Source organism: Podarcis vaucheri (assembly GCF_965113315.1).
Source record: "Podarcis vaucheri genome assembly, chromosome: 1".
Lineage (NCBI taxonomy): Eukaryota > Metazoa > Chordata > Lepidosauria > Squamata > Lacertidae > Podarcis > Podarcis vaucheri.
This window is the reverse complement of record NC_138759.1, coordinates 23097905-23113993: the sequence shown is the minus strand read 5'-3', so window position 1 is coordinate 23113993 and position 16089 is coordinate 23097905. Positions and strand designations below refer to the sequence as shown.

The following is a 16089-nucleotide window of genomic DNA, read 5'->3' as shown; positions in this document are numbered from 1 at the left end:
AGATATCACAAGAAAACCTATGCCCTTGAAATTAAAACTTAAAGACAGGAGAAACTTACCTATGAATGTCTGTTGTGCCTGAGAATTTCCCCCTACCCTTGGGGAACACGAATGAGGGTAGTTCGAAGCATTAGCACCCATTTTCTTCAGTCACTCAGGCATTCCACTTGCTGGCTCATCAGCACACAGTTCCACAATCCATTATAAAACTTCAAGACATGGCTCAGGTAGGTTCTTTGCCTCCATTTCTGAACAAAAAAAAAGAATAATCATAATCACTGCTGTCTTCCCAAGTACACAGCTGTACTTAATACTGTACTTAATTCAGTAAGAGAACATTCATTATGACAAATGCCTGAGTGAGAAAAACGCATTTAGAATGCAAAAGCAAAATCAGCAGTGCTGCTACAGTTTAAGAGATTGGTAGCCCAATGTTATGCATGTTTGCTCGGAAGTAAATCCCACTGTATTCAGTGGGGAATAGCGCAGCTTTAAAATGTTTTCACACATTACATTTAAACCACAGCAGTTTAAATAAATGCAAAATCTGTGGTAGCCAATATGGACATTTTCAAGACAATTTCCCAGCTCAATGGATGGCCTTATTTCCGCCAGCTTAACCCAACACGGGATTGCCATGCAGGACCTTAAGTACCTTGGAGAAAAGTTGGGTTCTGTGTTCAAAATTAGCCAGGTCCTTTTTGCTACCGGTGTGGGTCCAATTGCAAATACATGGAGATTTCTGGGTGCCAGGTTAGCGACCACAGTTTAAAAACCTCTGCCTTACTCCATAGTTAATACCATTTCCATTTCCATTTCCATTTCCACTGTGTGTGTTTCTCCTTCTTGCATACTGGGACAAGTACATTGTTGTAAGAGCAAGCTACAGTCAAGCAGTAGAGACCACAGAATGATGGAATTGTAGCATTGGAAGGGATCACGAGGGTCATTTAATCCAACCACCTGGTGAACAGATATTCTGTTGGGGCAACCACAACCTAGATTCAAGGTGCTGTTTGGCGCCTAGTTTATATACACCCGAGTTTCTAACTGGTTGGGTTATAAAGGCAATAAAGTGCTGTGTATGAGGGACCAGTTCTTACTGCACACTTTCCTTGTGCTGAAAATATGCCATCATCTAATACCAAGTTATCTGTTCAACTCAGGTCCTCCTGCGCCTTTGATGATGCTATCCCAGCTTTAATTGTTGTTTAGATGTACATTTTTATATTCTTAATGATACTTGAGAAAAAATCACTTCCTATAAATGTTTCAGATGTGCAGGTATAGTGGTTTTATGCAACTCATGAGCACACAAAAAGTGCTGTTGAAAATCTGTCTGTCTGTCTGTCTATCACCCGCCCTTCACCCCAAGGTCCAGGGCAGGTCTCAACATTAAAAGCCATTAAAAACAACTTGCACCCATATAAATAAGATGGGTCCTAAAAATATACACCTTTGGGACAGATACAATGGTACCTCAGGTTACATACGCTTTAGGTTCCATACACTTCAGGTTACAGACTCCGCTAACCCAGAAATAGTACCTCGGGTTAAGAACTTTGCTTCAGGATGAGAACAGAAATTGTGCTCTGGCGGTGTGGCAGCAGCAGCAGCAGCATTAGTTAAAGTGGCACGTCTGGTTAAGAACAGTTTCAGGTTAAGAACGGACCTCCAGAACGAATTAAGTACTTAACCCGAGGTACTACTGTATTGGACTACTGTAATCTGCTCTATAGGGGGCAGCAGCTCCTAGGCTTTGATCAAAAGCTGCAACTGGGGCCAAATACTGGGGCCAAGAAGGCTGTTAGTACAGTATACCCTTGGTATACTGTGAGCTCCTATTGCTCTGTCCCATTGCTCTGCTAGCTTCTGCCAACATAGCAGTTCAAAAGCACACCGGTGCAAGTAGATAAATAGGTACCACTGCAGTGGGAAGATAAACCGTGTTTCCGTGCGCTTAGGCACCCATCACGGTGCCCCATTGCGCCAGAAGCGGTTTAGTCATGCTGGTCACATGACCCAGAAAGCTGTCTGTGGACAAACACTGGCTCCCTCGGCCTAAAGTGAGATGAGCGCTGCACCCCATAGTCCAGGGGTCCTTTACCTTTACCCTTTTCTGATTGGCAGTTTGCACTGGTTGCCAATTTGCTTGTGAACCAAGTTTACGGTTCTGGTATTGACTTATAAAGCTCAAAATAACTTAAGACCCCATTATCTAAGGCAGTGTTTCCCAACCACTGTTCCGCGGCACACTAGTGTGCCGCGAGATGTTGCCTGGTGTGCCGCGGGAAAAATTAAAAAATTCGAAAGATTTTTTTTTAAAGTCAAATTTTCGATTGGGGTGCCGTCACTAGATGACCCCTGGGGTTCCCTCCCTCCCTCCCGCTCTGCGCCTCCCTCCTCCTCCTCCTCCTCCGGGGAGGCCCTTCCTGGCTCTCGGCCAAGGCTTGGCGGCTGCCACTCACTCACTCGCTCGCCCACCCGTCCCTCCATCCCTGCACCCGGCCTCTCCCCCTCCGTCCCTGGCGCAGGGGCTGCCGGGATCCGTAGTCCCCTCATCCTTGGGCTCCGCACCCGCGCAGGGTGCGCAAACTACGTTTCCCAGCGTGGCCGGGCGGGCAGGGGCTCTTCCGCGCAGACCCCGCGCAGCCTGCCTGCGCCCCCGCGGAGATCGGGCGGCAGGATGGAGCCCGGGGATCCCCGCGGAGGCGGAGCGGCGGAGGCTGCCCCCCAGGTAGGGCTGCGTCGGGGGGGGGGGTTATTTTTGCAATGCTGCATCCGCGCCGGAGGGGACGCATCGGACCGCGGGGAGACCCCTTGGCGGGCGTGCAAGGCAATGCATGCGTGCAGGCGTTGCATGGAGTGCAGTGCAATGCAATGGCAACGCGGCGCCCTGCATGCATGCATGCAACTTCCACCGGCGTGCCGGACTTGGCAGGTGAGGGGGGTCCCCAGTGGGCGGCAGAGAGAGCCGGGGGGGCGAAGGGGAGCCGGGGGGGGAGCAGCGCTGCTCCCCAAGCCGAGCCCGGGGGGAAACTTCGGCGTCGTTGCGCCGGGTGTTGGAAGCGGAGGCTGGCGGGGGCCCCTCACCTGCAAAACCTGGTCGCCTCTCATATATTTCGTGCATTGCATTCATCGCCCACTTTCTCCTCCAAGGAGCTCCCGGGGGCGCGCGTGGTTCTCCCCGTGTTATCCTCGCAACAACAGCCCTGCGAGGTGGGTCAGGCGAGTGGCCCAAGGGAGCACCCAGGGATTGTCCTGGCCAGGTGGGGTGATTTGAACCCTGCTCTCTGCCCGGTCTTCGTCCTCATTTAGCCCCCACATGTGCATGACTGTGCATGACTGAGGTTTTCCCCCCTCGTCTTGGCTATGGTGTGAGTCTGTGCTGTTAATTAATGGGGTTCCGCCTTCGGAGAAGATGAGCCAGCCCTCAAGGAGGTGATTATGTAATTTGCTAGCAATTCATGTCCCTCCCGGCGTGACGCTGCGCGCTGACGTCACGGGGCTGTAATGGTGGTGTGCCTCGAGATTTTTTTCATGAAACAAGTGTGCCTTTGCCCAAAAAAGGTTGGGAAACACTGATCTAAGGGAATGCATTATCCCACCTGAACCTGCCAAGCCACTCATATCTTCAGAGGAACTCCTCCTGGAAGTGCCTCAGCCTGCTCTACTTGACCAGGCATCAAGCAGGAAAAGGGCTCTCTCTGCAGCAGTACCTGCATTACAGAACAGTCTCCCCAGAGGGACCAGACAGGCACCTCGGTAACATATTTCTGATGGCAATTAAAAACACTTTTGTTCACCTAGGAATTTGTGGATTGGGAATTGCTGGCTCTATTTATTGCGCTTGTGCAACTTATTTGGTATATTCTGTTTTGTTTTAACCTAACATTGTTGATCAACCTGTATGCTGCTTCGGTAAACCACATGAAAAGCAGTACAGAAGTATTTCCAGAAATAAAATAAAGAGTAGAGATGCATGTGGTTGTAAGTCAATGTAACTGAGTTGTGATATGTAAACCTACAAAATGAGATGTGCTGCATGTAGGATCTTGTATGTGAAGCAATGGAGGCACTCCCTTCCCTGTAGCGCTTTTGAGTCTAACAAAAAACTGGGTGTGTGAGAGTGAGTAAAATACGTAGCAGACAGATCTTGAGATACTGTGCTGCTCTGGCCACATGACCCCAGTAACCAAACCATGCACATGGGCAAGTAGGAACTCTCTTTGACAAAGGGTCACCACTTTTTGTTGGGTCCTGTCTGCAAAGAAAGACAGTTACAGACATATACTCAGGTTCAATTAAAATGGACCATGGTCAGCAATGCTGTGAAGATCAAATGGACTTGTTCCAGAAAAACATGTTTTACCTTTCTCAAATTGCAACATACCATACTGCATCATAAGCTGTGCATTATGCCTCCTCAACCACAGGGGCCAATCTTTTTTCTTATCTGTGGGGTACATTTGGCTGAAATGAAACCATTCCTTTTACAAATTAACAGTTCTGCATGAATCTCAAGGGAAATTTCTATAAGATCGTGATTCGCTGGAACTTGACCCAACTAGCACGAGCAAAAAACACCCAGCAATAAGCAACCGGTGTTGGAAATGTAAAACTTTCACATGATTGGGAATGCGCAATAATTAAAATGTTTTGGGTGCCTGCACTAACAGAAATAAAGAACATCCTTTGTCAGAGCTTCACAGAGACCCTTTTGCAACAGTATCCGGATACTGCAAAAGACTAATTTCCAAAGGCAACCAAGAAACAGTAACATCAGCAAAGATGGAAAGTGGAAAAATTCCCTACGCTGTCAATAAATCCCTGGCTCTCCAGAGTTTAGGAAATGGGTTATATGTCTAAGCTTGTAAACTTAAAAGTAAGAGAAGGAAGGCAGATAGAAGACAACTTCTTTGTATTTTATTGGAATAACGAAAGGCAAGAACAAACAAATGCATATGCAGTAAATTGTTAGGAGACATTTTGAAACATGAAACTTTGCTTTTATAGCAGATTTTCATTTACTCTTTCACTCTAAATGTCTGACAAGAGTGCAATACAAAATATATTAACATATATACCTCAATTTTCACAACTGATACTTATCAGTTATAAATAGGGTCAGTTCCGTATCTAATACATTAAATTATTTAACATTAAGTACAGTATTGTCTCATGTACAGATAATTTATATAATACTATTTTATGAATATACTTTTTCTTTGATCTTTTTGAATAACAAATAAAAACATACTTCTTTGCTAGGGCAGATTTAGAACTGAGTCCTGGCATTGTGCAATTTTCGTTTTTATGGCTCCACCATGAGGGTTTGCTTCTGATGAAACACCACAAACAGACAGGAAGTAATAATATTGGAAGCTGCCTTGTATCAGGACAGTCTATTTGTCCACCTAGCCGAGTATTCTCTACTCTGACTGACAGCAACTCTCCAAGGTCTCAAGAGGAGGTCTTTCCGATCAGCTGATACTTTTAACTGCAGATGCCAAGGTCTGAAGTTGAGACCTTGTGCAGGCACAGCGTGTGCTGCACCACTGAGCTATTTCACACACTTAACTAATACCCTCTTTTCAGCATGAGCCATAAAGTACCTTATTTTTTTTCTCTTTCACTTGTCATTTAAGAACCCTAAAATCCAGCGGCAGGTCACATCTGTTTACAGGATGTCTCATCTTGCCCCTGTTCCTGTACTGCTTATGCCAACTACCATAGTTATTTCTATGGCTACTGCATCTGCAGGAAACCTCATGACCAGGAGCTCCGATGTAGCCAGACCAGTTATTTAGAGCTGTGTACACATTCGGGCCTAAGAACTCTCTTCAGGCTCAGAAGGCAATGGAGGTACATAACAACGGCTGCTGAGGCTAGCATGCAGTACAAAAGCTCTGACATGGCTAGTGTGAGTATAAATACTAGGTGCATTGGCTTCTGCCCATTTCCTAGTCGATAAGATCAGTACTTTATGCCTGTTGGACTTTAGACTCACCCTCAATCCTTCATCCTACCTCCAGCAACTGATCCCAGGGCTCAAGTCCTGGTAAGGCAGCCCTCTACCCTAGTTATAATGTTAGCATTATCACCGCTCACAGCCAGACCTCCCATTAGGTAGAATGAGATTCTTGCCTCAGGCTGCTGATTTTGGGTGTCATGAAAAGGCAATATTTAATCTACTGATGTTCTATTTTTACTGCCAGAGAGAGAGGTGCTTCTGGGATTTTTTTTACCTGAAATGCCAAAGTAGCTTGACCAGCCTTGGTTGGGTACTATGCACCTTGACTGGGGGAGGACATCATTTACTGCTCCGTTGTAGGCAGAAATATGTATTGAACCACCCTTGCCAGACATGGGAGGCTATAGCATCAGTTGGCATGGAGACGTACAAAAGATGTTTAGTTTTAGTTTTAACTAGCGTTTAGTTTTAACTTACAACTAAAGTCACTGTTGTAACCTCTATTTCATACAGGTGGAAATTCCTTTTGCCATTTTGAAAAGATAGGGTTTTTTCTCTCTTGCTAAATAAAGAATAGGAGTTCCCCGATTAAACATGGTTAATTTGAGAAAAACTCCCAAGCTAATGACTCAACTATGCTCTTGTCCCTTCTCTGGATGGAAGAAATCAACACAGTCTGTTAGCATTATCACCGCTACAGTCTGAATACTTTAAAAAGGAGCAAAGGTGAAAGGCTACTCAACTCAATGTTCTTCTTACAAGGACCTCTTATGTGTGCCAGATGAGCTGATACCCTCCCCCCTTGCACAGTTATTTCAATGGTGATAAAAGACCAGTGAAAAAACACACTGATAACTGCCTTGCGAGATCAAGGTCCATCTAGCCCAGTCACTAAACAATGTTAATATACCAGAGTGAATTCGTCACTGTCACAATAGCAATAGCTACGATTCTTGTGGCAATTAGGAAAATATGTCTATGGCCAAAGTTATTCACTAACCAGTCCCTGATGTTACATAGCAGCGCTGTAACAATATACAGAAAGCTTCCCTTAAAGTGGCTACTCACTAATGTGGTGAGCAATTCTTCAGAGAAACTCGCCAGACACACAGCTTAGGCTCTCTCTTGACTAGGGATTCACTTTCCCCTCTGTCACCCCATGACATGATAAGGGTGACAAGAGGCATAGCTGTCAACTTACAGATTTGAAAATAAGGGACCAGCAGCCTTGAAAATAAGGGACCAGCAGCCAAAATAAGGGACCTGCAGCCTCACCTGTTCCAGGCACGCCAGTCTTCCTGTCCTCCTGCAGTCTGGTCAAACTCAGGCTGGGTAGCTTCGAGAACACTGTCCAACCAACTTTGTAACCAGAGGTTCAACTGAATAGAATCTGAATCACATGCACCACAAGGCCTATGCAGTCTCAACTTAAGATGGCTCCCCGGCCTGGCTTTGCACTGCAAAGTTTGCAGCAGCACATGCAACAAAATGGCGTCCAGCATTCAAAAAACACCTCAGCTTGCATTAACTAGCCACACACAAGGCATGCAAGCTCCACCCCCCCAGTCGTTCTTAAACTTCTTATTAGGTGAGCAACACAGCGAAGCAACACAGTTGGAGCCTCCCTCCTCCCTGGCCGGCAGGGAGGGAGGGAGAGGAGCTGCTTCCTTTGAAATTTAAGGGACATCATTTAAGGGACATTTAAGGGACAGCAGCGGGACATGGTGCTGGAATAAGGGACTGTCCCTTCAAATAAGGGACATTTGACAGCTATGACAATAGGATATAGCCACGCTTTCTATATAGAAGCTGCAGACCAAGCAGGAATCACCCATACTGTTACACTGAGGTTTTTTGGCAGTGGCTCAATACAACAAAGACGGTCTGCGTCCCTCCCAGCTTCAAGTTAGAGATGTGGGTTGCGCTGGCCATTTAGGCAGCCAGCAGCTTACCACCCCTCGAAAGATCCTGCCTTTCCCTCTGCGTTACCCTTGGCTGGCCAGCAGGAACACAAGCTCATGCTGCCCTCCCTCAGTTCATGGACTCAGCTAAGGCAGCAAGCTCATGGACATTTATTTGGGAGTAAGCCCCATTGAACACAGTGAGGCTTAGGTTCAAGATGAGCATCTTGGCTCGGCTATTAAGGCCAGCCAGAATTTGTGTAACCCAGCTTTTGACATACAGTACTATAAATGGAGATAAGCACCAAAAATTGCATCTGCCTAACTGTAAAGTTGCCTTCAGCCCCAGTTCCAAAATCCCTGCTCCAAAGTTATCATTTATCACACATCAATACTGGAAAAATGAAATGTGCTTGATCACCTAGAAATGCAACAGCAGCACCCAGGAACTTTTGACCATTTACTCAATTCTATGTGCAGTGTGGCGGGTGGCGCTGTGGGCTAAAGCCTCAGCGCCTAGGGCTTGCCGATCGAAAGGTCGGCGGTTCGAATCCCCGCGGCGGGGTGCGCTCCCGCTGCTCGGTCCCAGCGCCTGCCCACCTAGCAGTTCGAAAGCACCCCCGGGGGCAAGTAGATAAATAGGTACCGCTTACCAGCGGGAAGGTAAACGGCGTTCCGTGTGCGGCTCTGGCTCGCCAGAGCAGCGTTGTCACGCTGGCCACGTGACCCGGAAGTGTCTTCGGACAGCGCTGGCCCCCGGCCAATAGATGTAAGATGGGCGCACAAACCCCAGAGTCTGTCAAGACTGGCCCGTTCGGGCAGGGGTACCTTTACCTTTACCTTTACCTTTATGTGCAGTGTAATGCTGGCAGTATAAAAAAAATTCCAAGAAGTACTGAAGCCAAGGAATCTGAAATATTTCTCGAGCCCTAGCATCCATGTTTAAAAGTTATCTTCCTTCCGTTCTTCAGTTTTGGGAAGAACATAAAACCACAGCTAGTACCTTTCAATTGATTTCCAAGATGATGGTTATATACCCAACATTTTAGCTCACGTTTACTGCTAACTGAAACACGAGGAGGTACCAATTCCTCCCAAATACAATACTCAGCACATAACAAATGTACATGATTCATGCCACAATAAATATGCAAATTACTCTCCCACAAATTATTAACAGCTTTTCAGTGTGGTACTTATAAAAACCAGTAGAAATCTATATTTAGGGAAGATGAATTTAAATAAGAAAGACAAACAGTAATATGTCAGCACCTAGGTCTGCAATACAGCAAACATCTCAGGTTCCCACCATTCCACAACTTTAGAATGTCTAAGGAAACTGGCAATAATCTGAGGCATCTGGGCTTATAGCCAGGAGTCCCCAGCCTAACAAAAGCTCTGTGTACAACTGGGCTTTGGGTAACAGCCATGCTTTTGTATACAAGTTTCCTCTCAACACCAGCATTTTCATACTATTTTCCACTAGGACTTCAAAGTGATTAAATGACAAGGTGCAAAACAAAAAATGAATATTGTGCAGCCAAATACTTCAAACTTCTGTTTCTTCCAAAAATGGGTATTCTCAGAAGAATAATGAAATAGCCAAATCTTCAGAGTATGCAAAGCCTACAAATGTGTGAACTAACGTTATTTAGACAGATTGGCTTTTAATGTTATAATAATGTGAGAGTCAAAAAGGGAGAGAGGGAAAAGTAATCCAGATGCACTACACCAGATCGTAAATTGCAAAACCTTTTCCTGTTATTAACTTGTTTTGAGAAATTACAAAACAAAAAATAAGCAGTGTTCTTCTAGCAGACTATATCCATTATAATAGATCTGCAAACCTTACATTTTCCCATACACATACACGGCTTTGCCTGCTGTTGTGTACATATAACACAACACAAATTGGCCGATACAGGGGTGTCACAGTAGGGTAAAGCCCAATAGGACAAGACCCTAGGACAAGGGTCAGATCTACCATTCTTGCATGGTTCAGAGCTTGGAGAAAAAAGCTGCAAGTGTATTGCAGATGGCCACCAACTTGGATGCCTTTAAGAGAGGATTAGCCAAAACTCAAGGACAAGGAAATCAAGACCTCCTCGTCATCCCAATGGTTATGCTTTGCCTCCAATATCAGAGGCAGTGTGCCTCTAAATGCTAGTTGCTGGGAATCACCGGTGGGCAGAATGCTGCTGTGCTTGGGGGATTCCCAGAAGCATCTGGTTGGCCACTGTGAGAACAGGATGCTGGACTAGATGGGTCACTGGACTGATCCAGCAGGGCTTTACTTATGTTCTTACTGTTCACACTCTCATATAATAGACCTGAGACACACGTTCCCAAAAGGTTGATGACTACTGTGGTATAACTTTAGCTTATAGTGGTTGTTTTGAACTGATGCCACTAGTCTCTGTCCTCACTTAAGTTGGGAATTGATTTGTGCCTCCACACTCCAAATTCTGTTCAGTTCATCTAGTGGAGGTAATAATTTGTCCCTTAACTGCTTATAATAAATTGAGATCTGTTTTTCCAGCTGCCTAGATATTTCAAGATTGCCCAGAGATGGTATATCTGAATGTATGGCCAAATGCAGCAGGGTAACAATCTAAAATTATCTTTTAATATTCTCCAATGTCGCAAGCACCTTCTGGAGAGCCAAGTGCCTCACATCTTTCCTGGCCCAAATTTTTCCATGTAAAAAACTAACTGATTTTAAAGCCCTGAATTGGTGCTGTCTAGTGAGGATATGGATGGAATTTATGGTTGCCAGTTAAGCTTTTTTGTTCAACTTTTGTTGAATACTGCCTGTATAGTACATTGAATAAGATGAGTAAAACCAAGATCAGTGTAAACTAAGTGAAAGATTGTATTTTTCTAGTCTGACTAAACTAGAAAAAGCTGGATAAGAAGTGGATAAGAAGCTTGGGGAATAATCAGGTGCATTCATTCCCCCTTGGAACTCAAACCATCTCTGTAGTCTCAGAAAATTTCTTGTCCCTCCATTCCTCTAAAGCTCAGCTGACATTTACAAGATTCACATTTCTGGAAGCAAAGTAGAAGCTAGGGCATGACACACATTGGAGTGAATAAGAATACTAGGGGCTAATGTGCCTCAAGTCTACTCAACTATGTGAATTTTTATTTTCTGGCATCCACTTTAATCTTCAAAGTTAGAAAATGCATGAACTAAGTGAATTATTAGTGTGATTGAAGAGACAGTGATTTCTTATTTTTTCTATAAGATAAAACAGCACAACCTCTTCTTCCTTGCAAGACCAGCCAAAAGGCATCTTTACCTTTTATAACTTTGTTCCAATTACATGCATGACTACATGTGCTCTGCCAACTTTCCATGTCAGAGAAAATTATCTGTCTCAAAGATTAAATGTCATTAAGTCTGTATATGGTATATAAGATCTATGCAAAGGAATTTTAGTTTCACTGAGCCAATATTTATTTCTATAGCACCCCATCTATATTTCTATGGCACTCCATCTATGCTTCTTTAGCAGAAACATCTTTAGCATAAACACACCAATTTATAACTGGGTTGACAAACAGCAGTACAATGGGTAAATATTTCTTAAATGAACCCATTCCCCACAAGCAAACAATTTTAACACTTCATTAATGCTAGAGTGAGGCAACACACACACACACCCTCTGTACACCCTACTAAAAAGTCAATGAAATGACTCTTAGTACCTTTTCTACTATTTCATGTCACACAATGCCTACAGTATACAACCCAAGTTTCCTTAAGTAGAGGGTGCCAATTCTCTGCTTAAAAATCTAAATGTTCCTGAAATTTGTCCTATGCAAATCCTATATGTGGGTGCCAATGCATTCTTGCATTTATCTCCATTAAGTGATCTTTCACTTTTCAGCCCTCCAAATATCATTTTTTATTACCCATTAATACATAAAGACAGAGGAACCTATTTACAACCCAGTTCTCTCTCTCTCTCTCTCTCCCCCCCCCCCCATTTTCTTTACCAGACAATATGGAGCAGAGTTCCATTCAGATACTACATTTCTTCAAGTTGCATTTCTGGTAGGATTGGAACTAAACACATGTAATCCTTGGCAGAGTGATAGTGTTCATGCAGTGTTTCCTGGATATCCATAGACACTGGCCTCTCATAGTTACCGTATTTTTTGCACCATAACACTCACTTTTTTCCTCCTAAAAAGTAAGGGGAAATGTCTGTGCGTGTTATGGAGGGAATGCCTATGGGTGGCATGCCTACAGATTTTCCTCCTCTAAAAACTATGTGCGTGTTATGGTCGGGTGCGTGTTATAGAGCGAAAAATACGGTAATTTTAACTATGTTTGAAGATTGCTTAAACTAAAGGTTCCTTCACAAATTTTAACTTTTACAGAAACTGCAAGGCTCAAAACATGTGTGAACACACTGCAAAACTGGCAATCAGATCATAGTTTGCCTTTATTTATTCTCTAACCACATAACAAACTCCTGCAACCAGAATGCAGGATTCACGTAATGTGCAAGTCTAGAGTTGGTTACTCACTTAGCATTTTAAGCTTATAAGACTACTACCAAGATGGTCACAAAGTGGCTTTCAAAAACAAATATACACACAGAAATTGAAAAACCATGTACAATATAATATAGAAGCATGGGAAGCATTGGGGGGGGGAGTTCCTTTCAAAGTTTATCACTTGCACCAAAAAGGGGTTGCAAGGTTTTAACCAAAGGCTAATTCTGTCTTTCAATACCACGAGGCTGCAAGTGTGCCGAGATGAGAAATCATGTTTTTAAGAGTTTAAAATGCCACAGATTACACATTACCCAGCACATTGACCCTGTAATGGTATACGTTATATGATTTCCCCATACTCATTTTCTATAGGTTGGACATTTATATCTGTTGTTTAAGCATGGTCAATGTCCAGAGAAGATGTGGCTCAGCAATGTCTGGAGGTCCAGAGGTTCCCTACACATGCACCACAGTGTTTTGTTGCATTTGAATTGCTCATCAGCTATCAAAAATAATCTTGGCCTAGTTTTAAAAGCCTGTATGACAACAAATGACATCATTGTTATATACTAGTAAGTGATTCAATACTCAAGTACCCATGACTGCGGAACGAATGTCCAACACACCACTTTAAAAAGGAAACTATGTTTACAATCAATGTTATAAGAAACTAAAGGAATTCACTGATCAAGAAAAATGAATTACTTAGCAGTTCCATCTTCTACATGTCTACTTAAGCTCCACTGAGTTGCATGGGGCTTACATATAAATAAGATGCATAGAATTGCAGCCAAAGAGTAATTTTACCTGTTGAGAATTCAACTCGGATATTTGTTTAATTTCTTGGTCCACCAAGAGGAAATTATATATTTCAATTTGCATCAGGTGGACCTCCCTGTAATTCTGAAATGAACCTTAGCTTGAAGGAAAAAATATACTTGGGAAAATAAACCTCAAATGAAAATTATTTATGAATTAGCATAGTGTCAGGGGATGATTAGCTGCTTGTGCTTAAAATAGTGCCCCTTCAGAGTTTGTGCGACCCCACAAACCTCTGTGTGTGACAGAGCTCCTCAGACATGTCTGCTCTAGTCACTTGTAGAGTCCGACAGTGGCTGTCTGCGGAAGCGCTTCCAGCAAAGAAGTTCCTTAACGGAAACGCGTCTCCTGGACTCACGACGTGACAGCTTCCGGCGAAGCATAGGTCTCCCTGCAGTTGCTTCTGACACCTCCCCGCTATTTTCGCTCGAAGTGTCTCTCACCCCTTTCTCTCCCCTTCTGCTTCCTGCCTGGGCTGCTGCGTCTCTCTCAGCATTACTGAGATCCTCCTCCAGAGACCCCGCGCTCCCCCTGCTGGTCCCTGCTTTGGCTGTTGACTCTCTCCCAGTCTCTGGGAGCCCTACCACTTCCCTTTCCTCCGATGTCAGTTCCCTGACATCCACCTCCCCTCCAGGGCCCCCCTCTCCCCCGCCCCTACTCTCTCCTCTGGGCGGTGAGGAGCTGAAACCCCTAAAAGAATCCTCTTCATCTTCCGACGTCTCGAACATTTCCCTCCATCGGTCTTCGTTCCGACTCGCTGAATCCTCCTCCACCTCGGAATCAGCGAACCCCTCCAACTCTTCTTCTTCGTCGGTGGTGGCGAAGTATTCCCTCCGGAACCTCGCCACTGGCTGGGGTTTCCGAGGGAATCTCTGATGAAAAGTTTCAATCAAAACCTCGTCATCTACATCCTCTGCCCTGACCCAGGTGTTTTCCGACTCCGGCTCCCCTTCCCACATTACCAAATACTCTACTTGCTCTCCCCTCCACCTGGAATTGAGAATCTCCGCTACATGGTAGCTGTGTTCTTTTTCCTCCATAGCTGGTCCCCTATTGACCCTCCCCTCTCTGTCCCCTATATACGGTGACAGCAATGATCTGTGGAACACTGGGTGCAACTTCATGTGGTTAGGTAACCGGAGTCTGAAAGCCACTGGGTTGACCTGTTGCGTGACTTCAAATGGGCCCAGCCTTTTGGGTCTTAACTTCTTACAACCTCCTTTAAATGGTAACCCTTGGGTGGACAACCACACCTGGTCCCCCACCCTAATGCTTTCTCCTTCCCTTCTGGTTTTGTCTGCCTGCCTCTTATATTCCTCCTTCGCCCTGTTTAAATTAAGTTGGAGCTGGCGATGGATCGCTTCCATTTCTTCAACGAACTGTTCTGCGGCTGGAACGCTCCAGTTCTCCCCCTCCCCCCCTGGGAAGGCTCGGGGATGACACCCGTGATTGGCCAAAAAAGGGCTCATTCCCGTGGACACGTTCTCCGCATTGTTATAGGCAAATTCTGCCAACGCCAGCTTCTCCACCCAATCATTCTCTCTGTCATTCACATAACACCTCAAATATTGCTGGAGGACACCATTAGCTCTTTCCGCCTGCCCGTTGGTTTCTGGATGGCGGGCAGTGGAAAAATTCACCTCTACATGCAATAAGCTCATGAGCTTCCTCCAGAACCTGGAAGTAAATTGTTTCCCTCGGTCCGAAACCACCCTCAAGGGGGCACCATGCAATCTAAACACATTTTCCACAAACAATTTAGCGGTTTCTTCTGCTGTGACCGCATGTGAGCAGGCTATAAAGTGGGCCATCTTGGTTAACAGGTCTACCACAACCATAATGGCTGTCTTCCCTTTGGACCTGGGCAGATCAGTCATAAAATCTATTGCCACTGCCTCCCATGGTCTTTCCGGCGTGGGTAGTGGTTCTAATAAACCTGCCGGTGCCCGCCTCTCCCCCTTGGCTCGTTGACATCGGTCACACCCTCTCACATACTCCCGCACATCTTCCCTGACCTTGGGCCACCAGAATTCCCTGGTAACCAGCCACATGGTTTTGTGTTGCCCAAAATGCCCTGCTGTGGGGCTATCGTGCAGTTGCTTGAGTACCTTTTCCCTCAATTCTCCTTCAGGTACGTATAACGCTCCCTTGTAGTACAACGCCCCGTTTCTCTCCTCAAAACCCCCGGGTTTGTCTCCCTCCCTCCTGAGACCCCTGAGTTTGTCCTGGGCATATTCATCCTGCACCGTTCCCTCTATCAGTTCCCTTAGCCCCACCAATGCCGCCCCACACACCCAGCGATCCTCGGGAATGACATGGGTCTCTTCGGGTGCACCCTCTCCCTCCAAATATTCAGGTTTGCGTGAGAGAGCGTCCGCCCTAACGTTCTCCTGGCCTGGTACGTAACAAATCTCAAAGTTAAATTTGGAGAACTCCTGGGCCCATCTCAACTGCCGTTGGTTGAGCACTCGCGCAGTTCTCCAATACTCTAGATTCTTATGGTCCGTGCGCACTTGCACCTTCTGTTGTGCACCAATTAGTAGGTGCCTCCATCTCCGGAAGGCCTCATAAATCGCAAGAAGTTCCCGGTCGTACACCGTGTAGTTTCTCTCAGATTTGTTCAGCTTTCGCGAAAAGAAGGCACACGGTCGCCACTCGGACCCCTCCTTCCCCGGCTGCAGAAGAAGCACCGCCCCTATGGCTCTGTCAGAAGCGTCTGTTTCGACCCTCAGCTTTTTTTGTAAATCCACATGTAGAAGTTGTTCGTCAGAGGCGAAGGCCTTTTTCAGTTCCTCAAACGCTCGCTCCGCCTCCCCCGTCCAAACAAACTTCTTTTTGCTGCTGAGACAGTCCGTGATGGGCGCCGTCAGGTGAGCGAAGTTTCGG

The 16089-nt window shown here is 45.4% G+C and overlaps 1 protein-coding gene and 1 long non-coding RNA gene across 2 annotated transcripts in view; one reads left to right on the top strand and one right to left on the bottom strand.

Annotated features, from left to right (window-relative positions):
• LOC309539044 overlaps positions 1-16089 on the top strand; it is a 158029-nt gene that overhangs the window by 108081 nt on the left and 33859 nt on the right. The window lies entirely within an intron of this gene.
• Positions 1-16089, bottom strand: part of BTBD7 (BTB domain containing 7) — an 81653-nt gene that overhangs the window by 47099 nt on the left and 18465 nt on the right. The window contains exon 2 of the mRNA XM_082232412.1: positions 60-248. Coding sequence (XP_082088538.1) covers positions 60-141 — 82 coding nt within the window. The 5' untranslated portion in view covers positions 142-248. The remainder of the gene's footprint in view (positions 1-59; positions 249-16089) is intronic.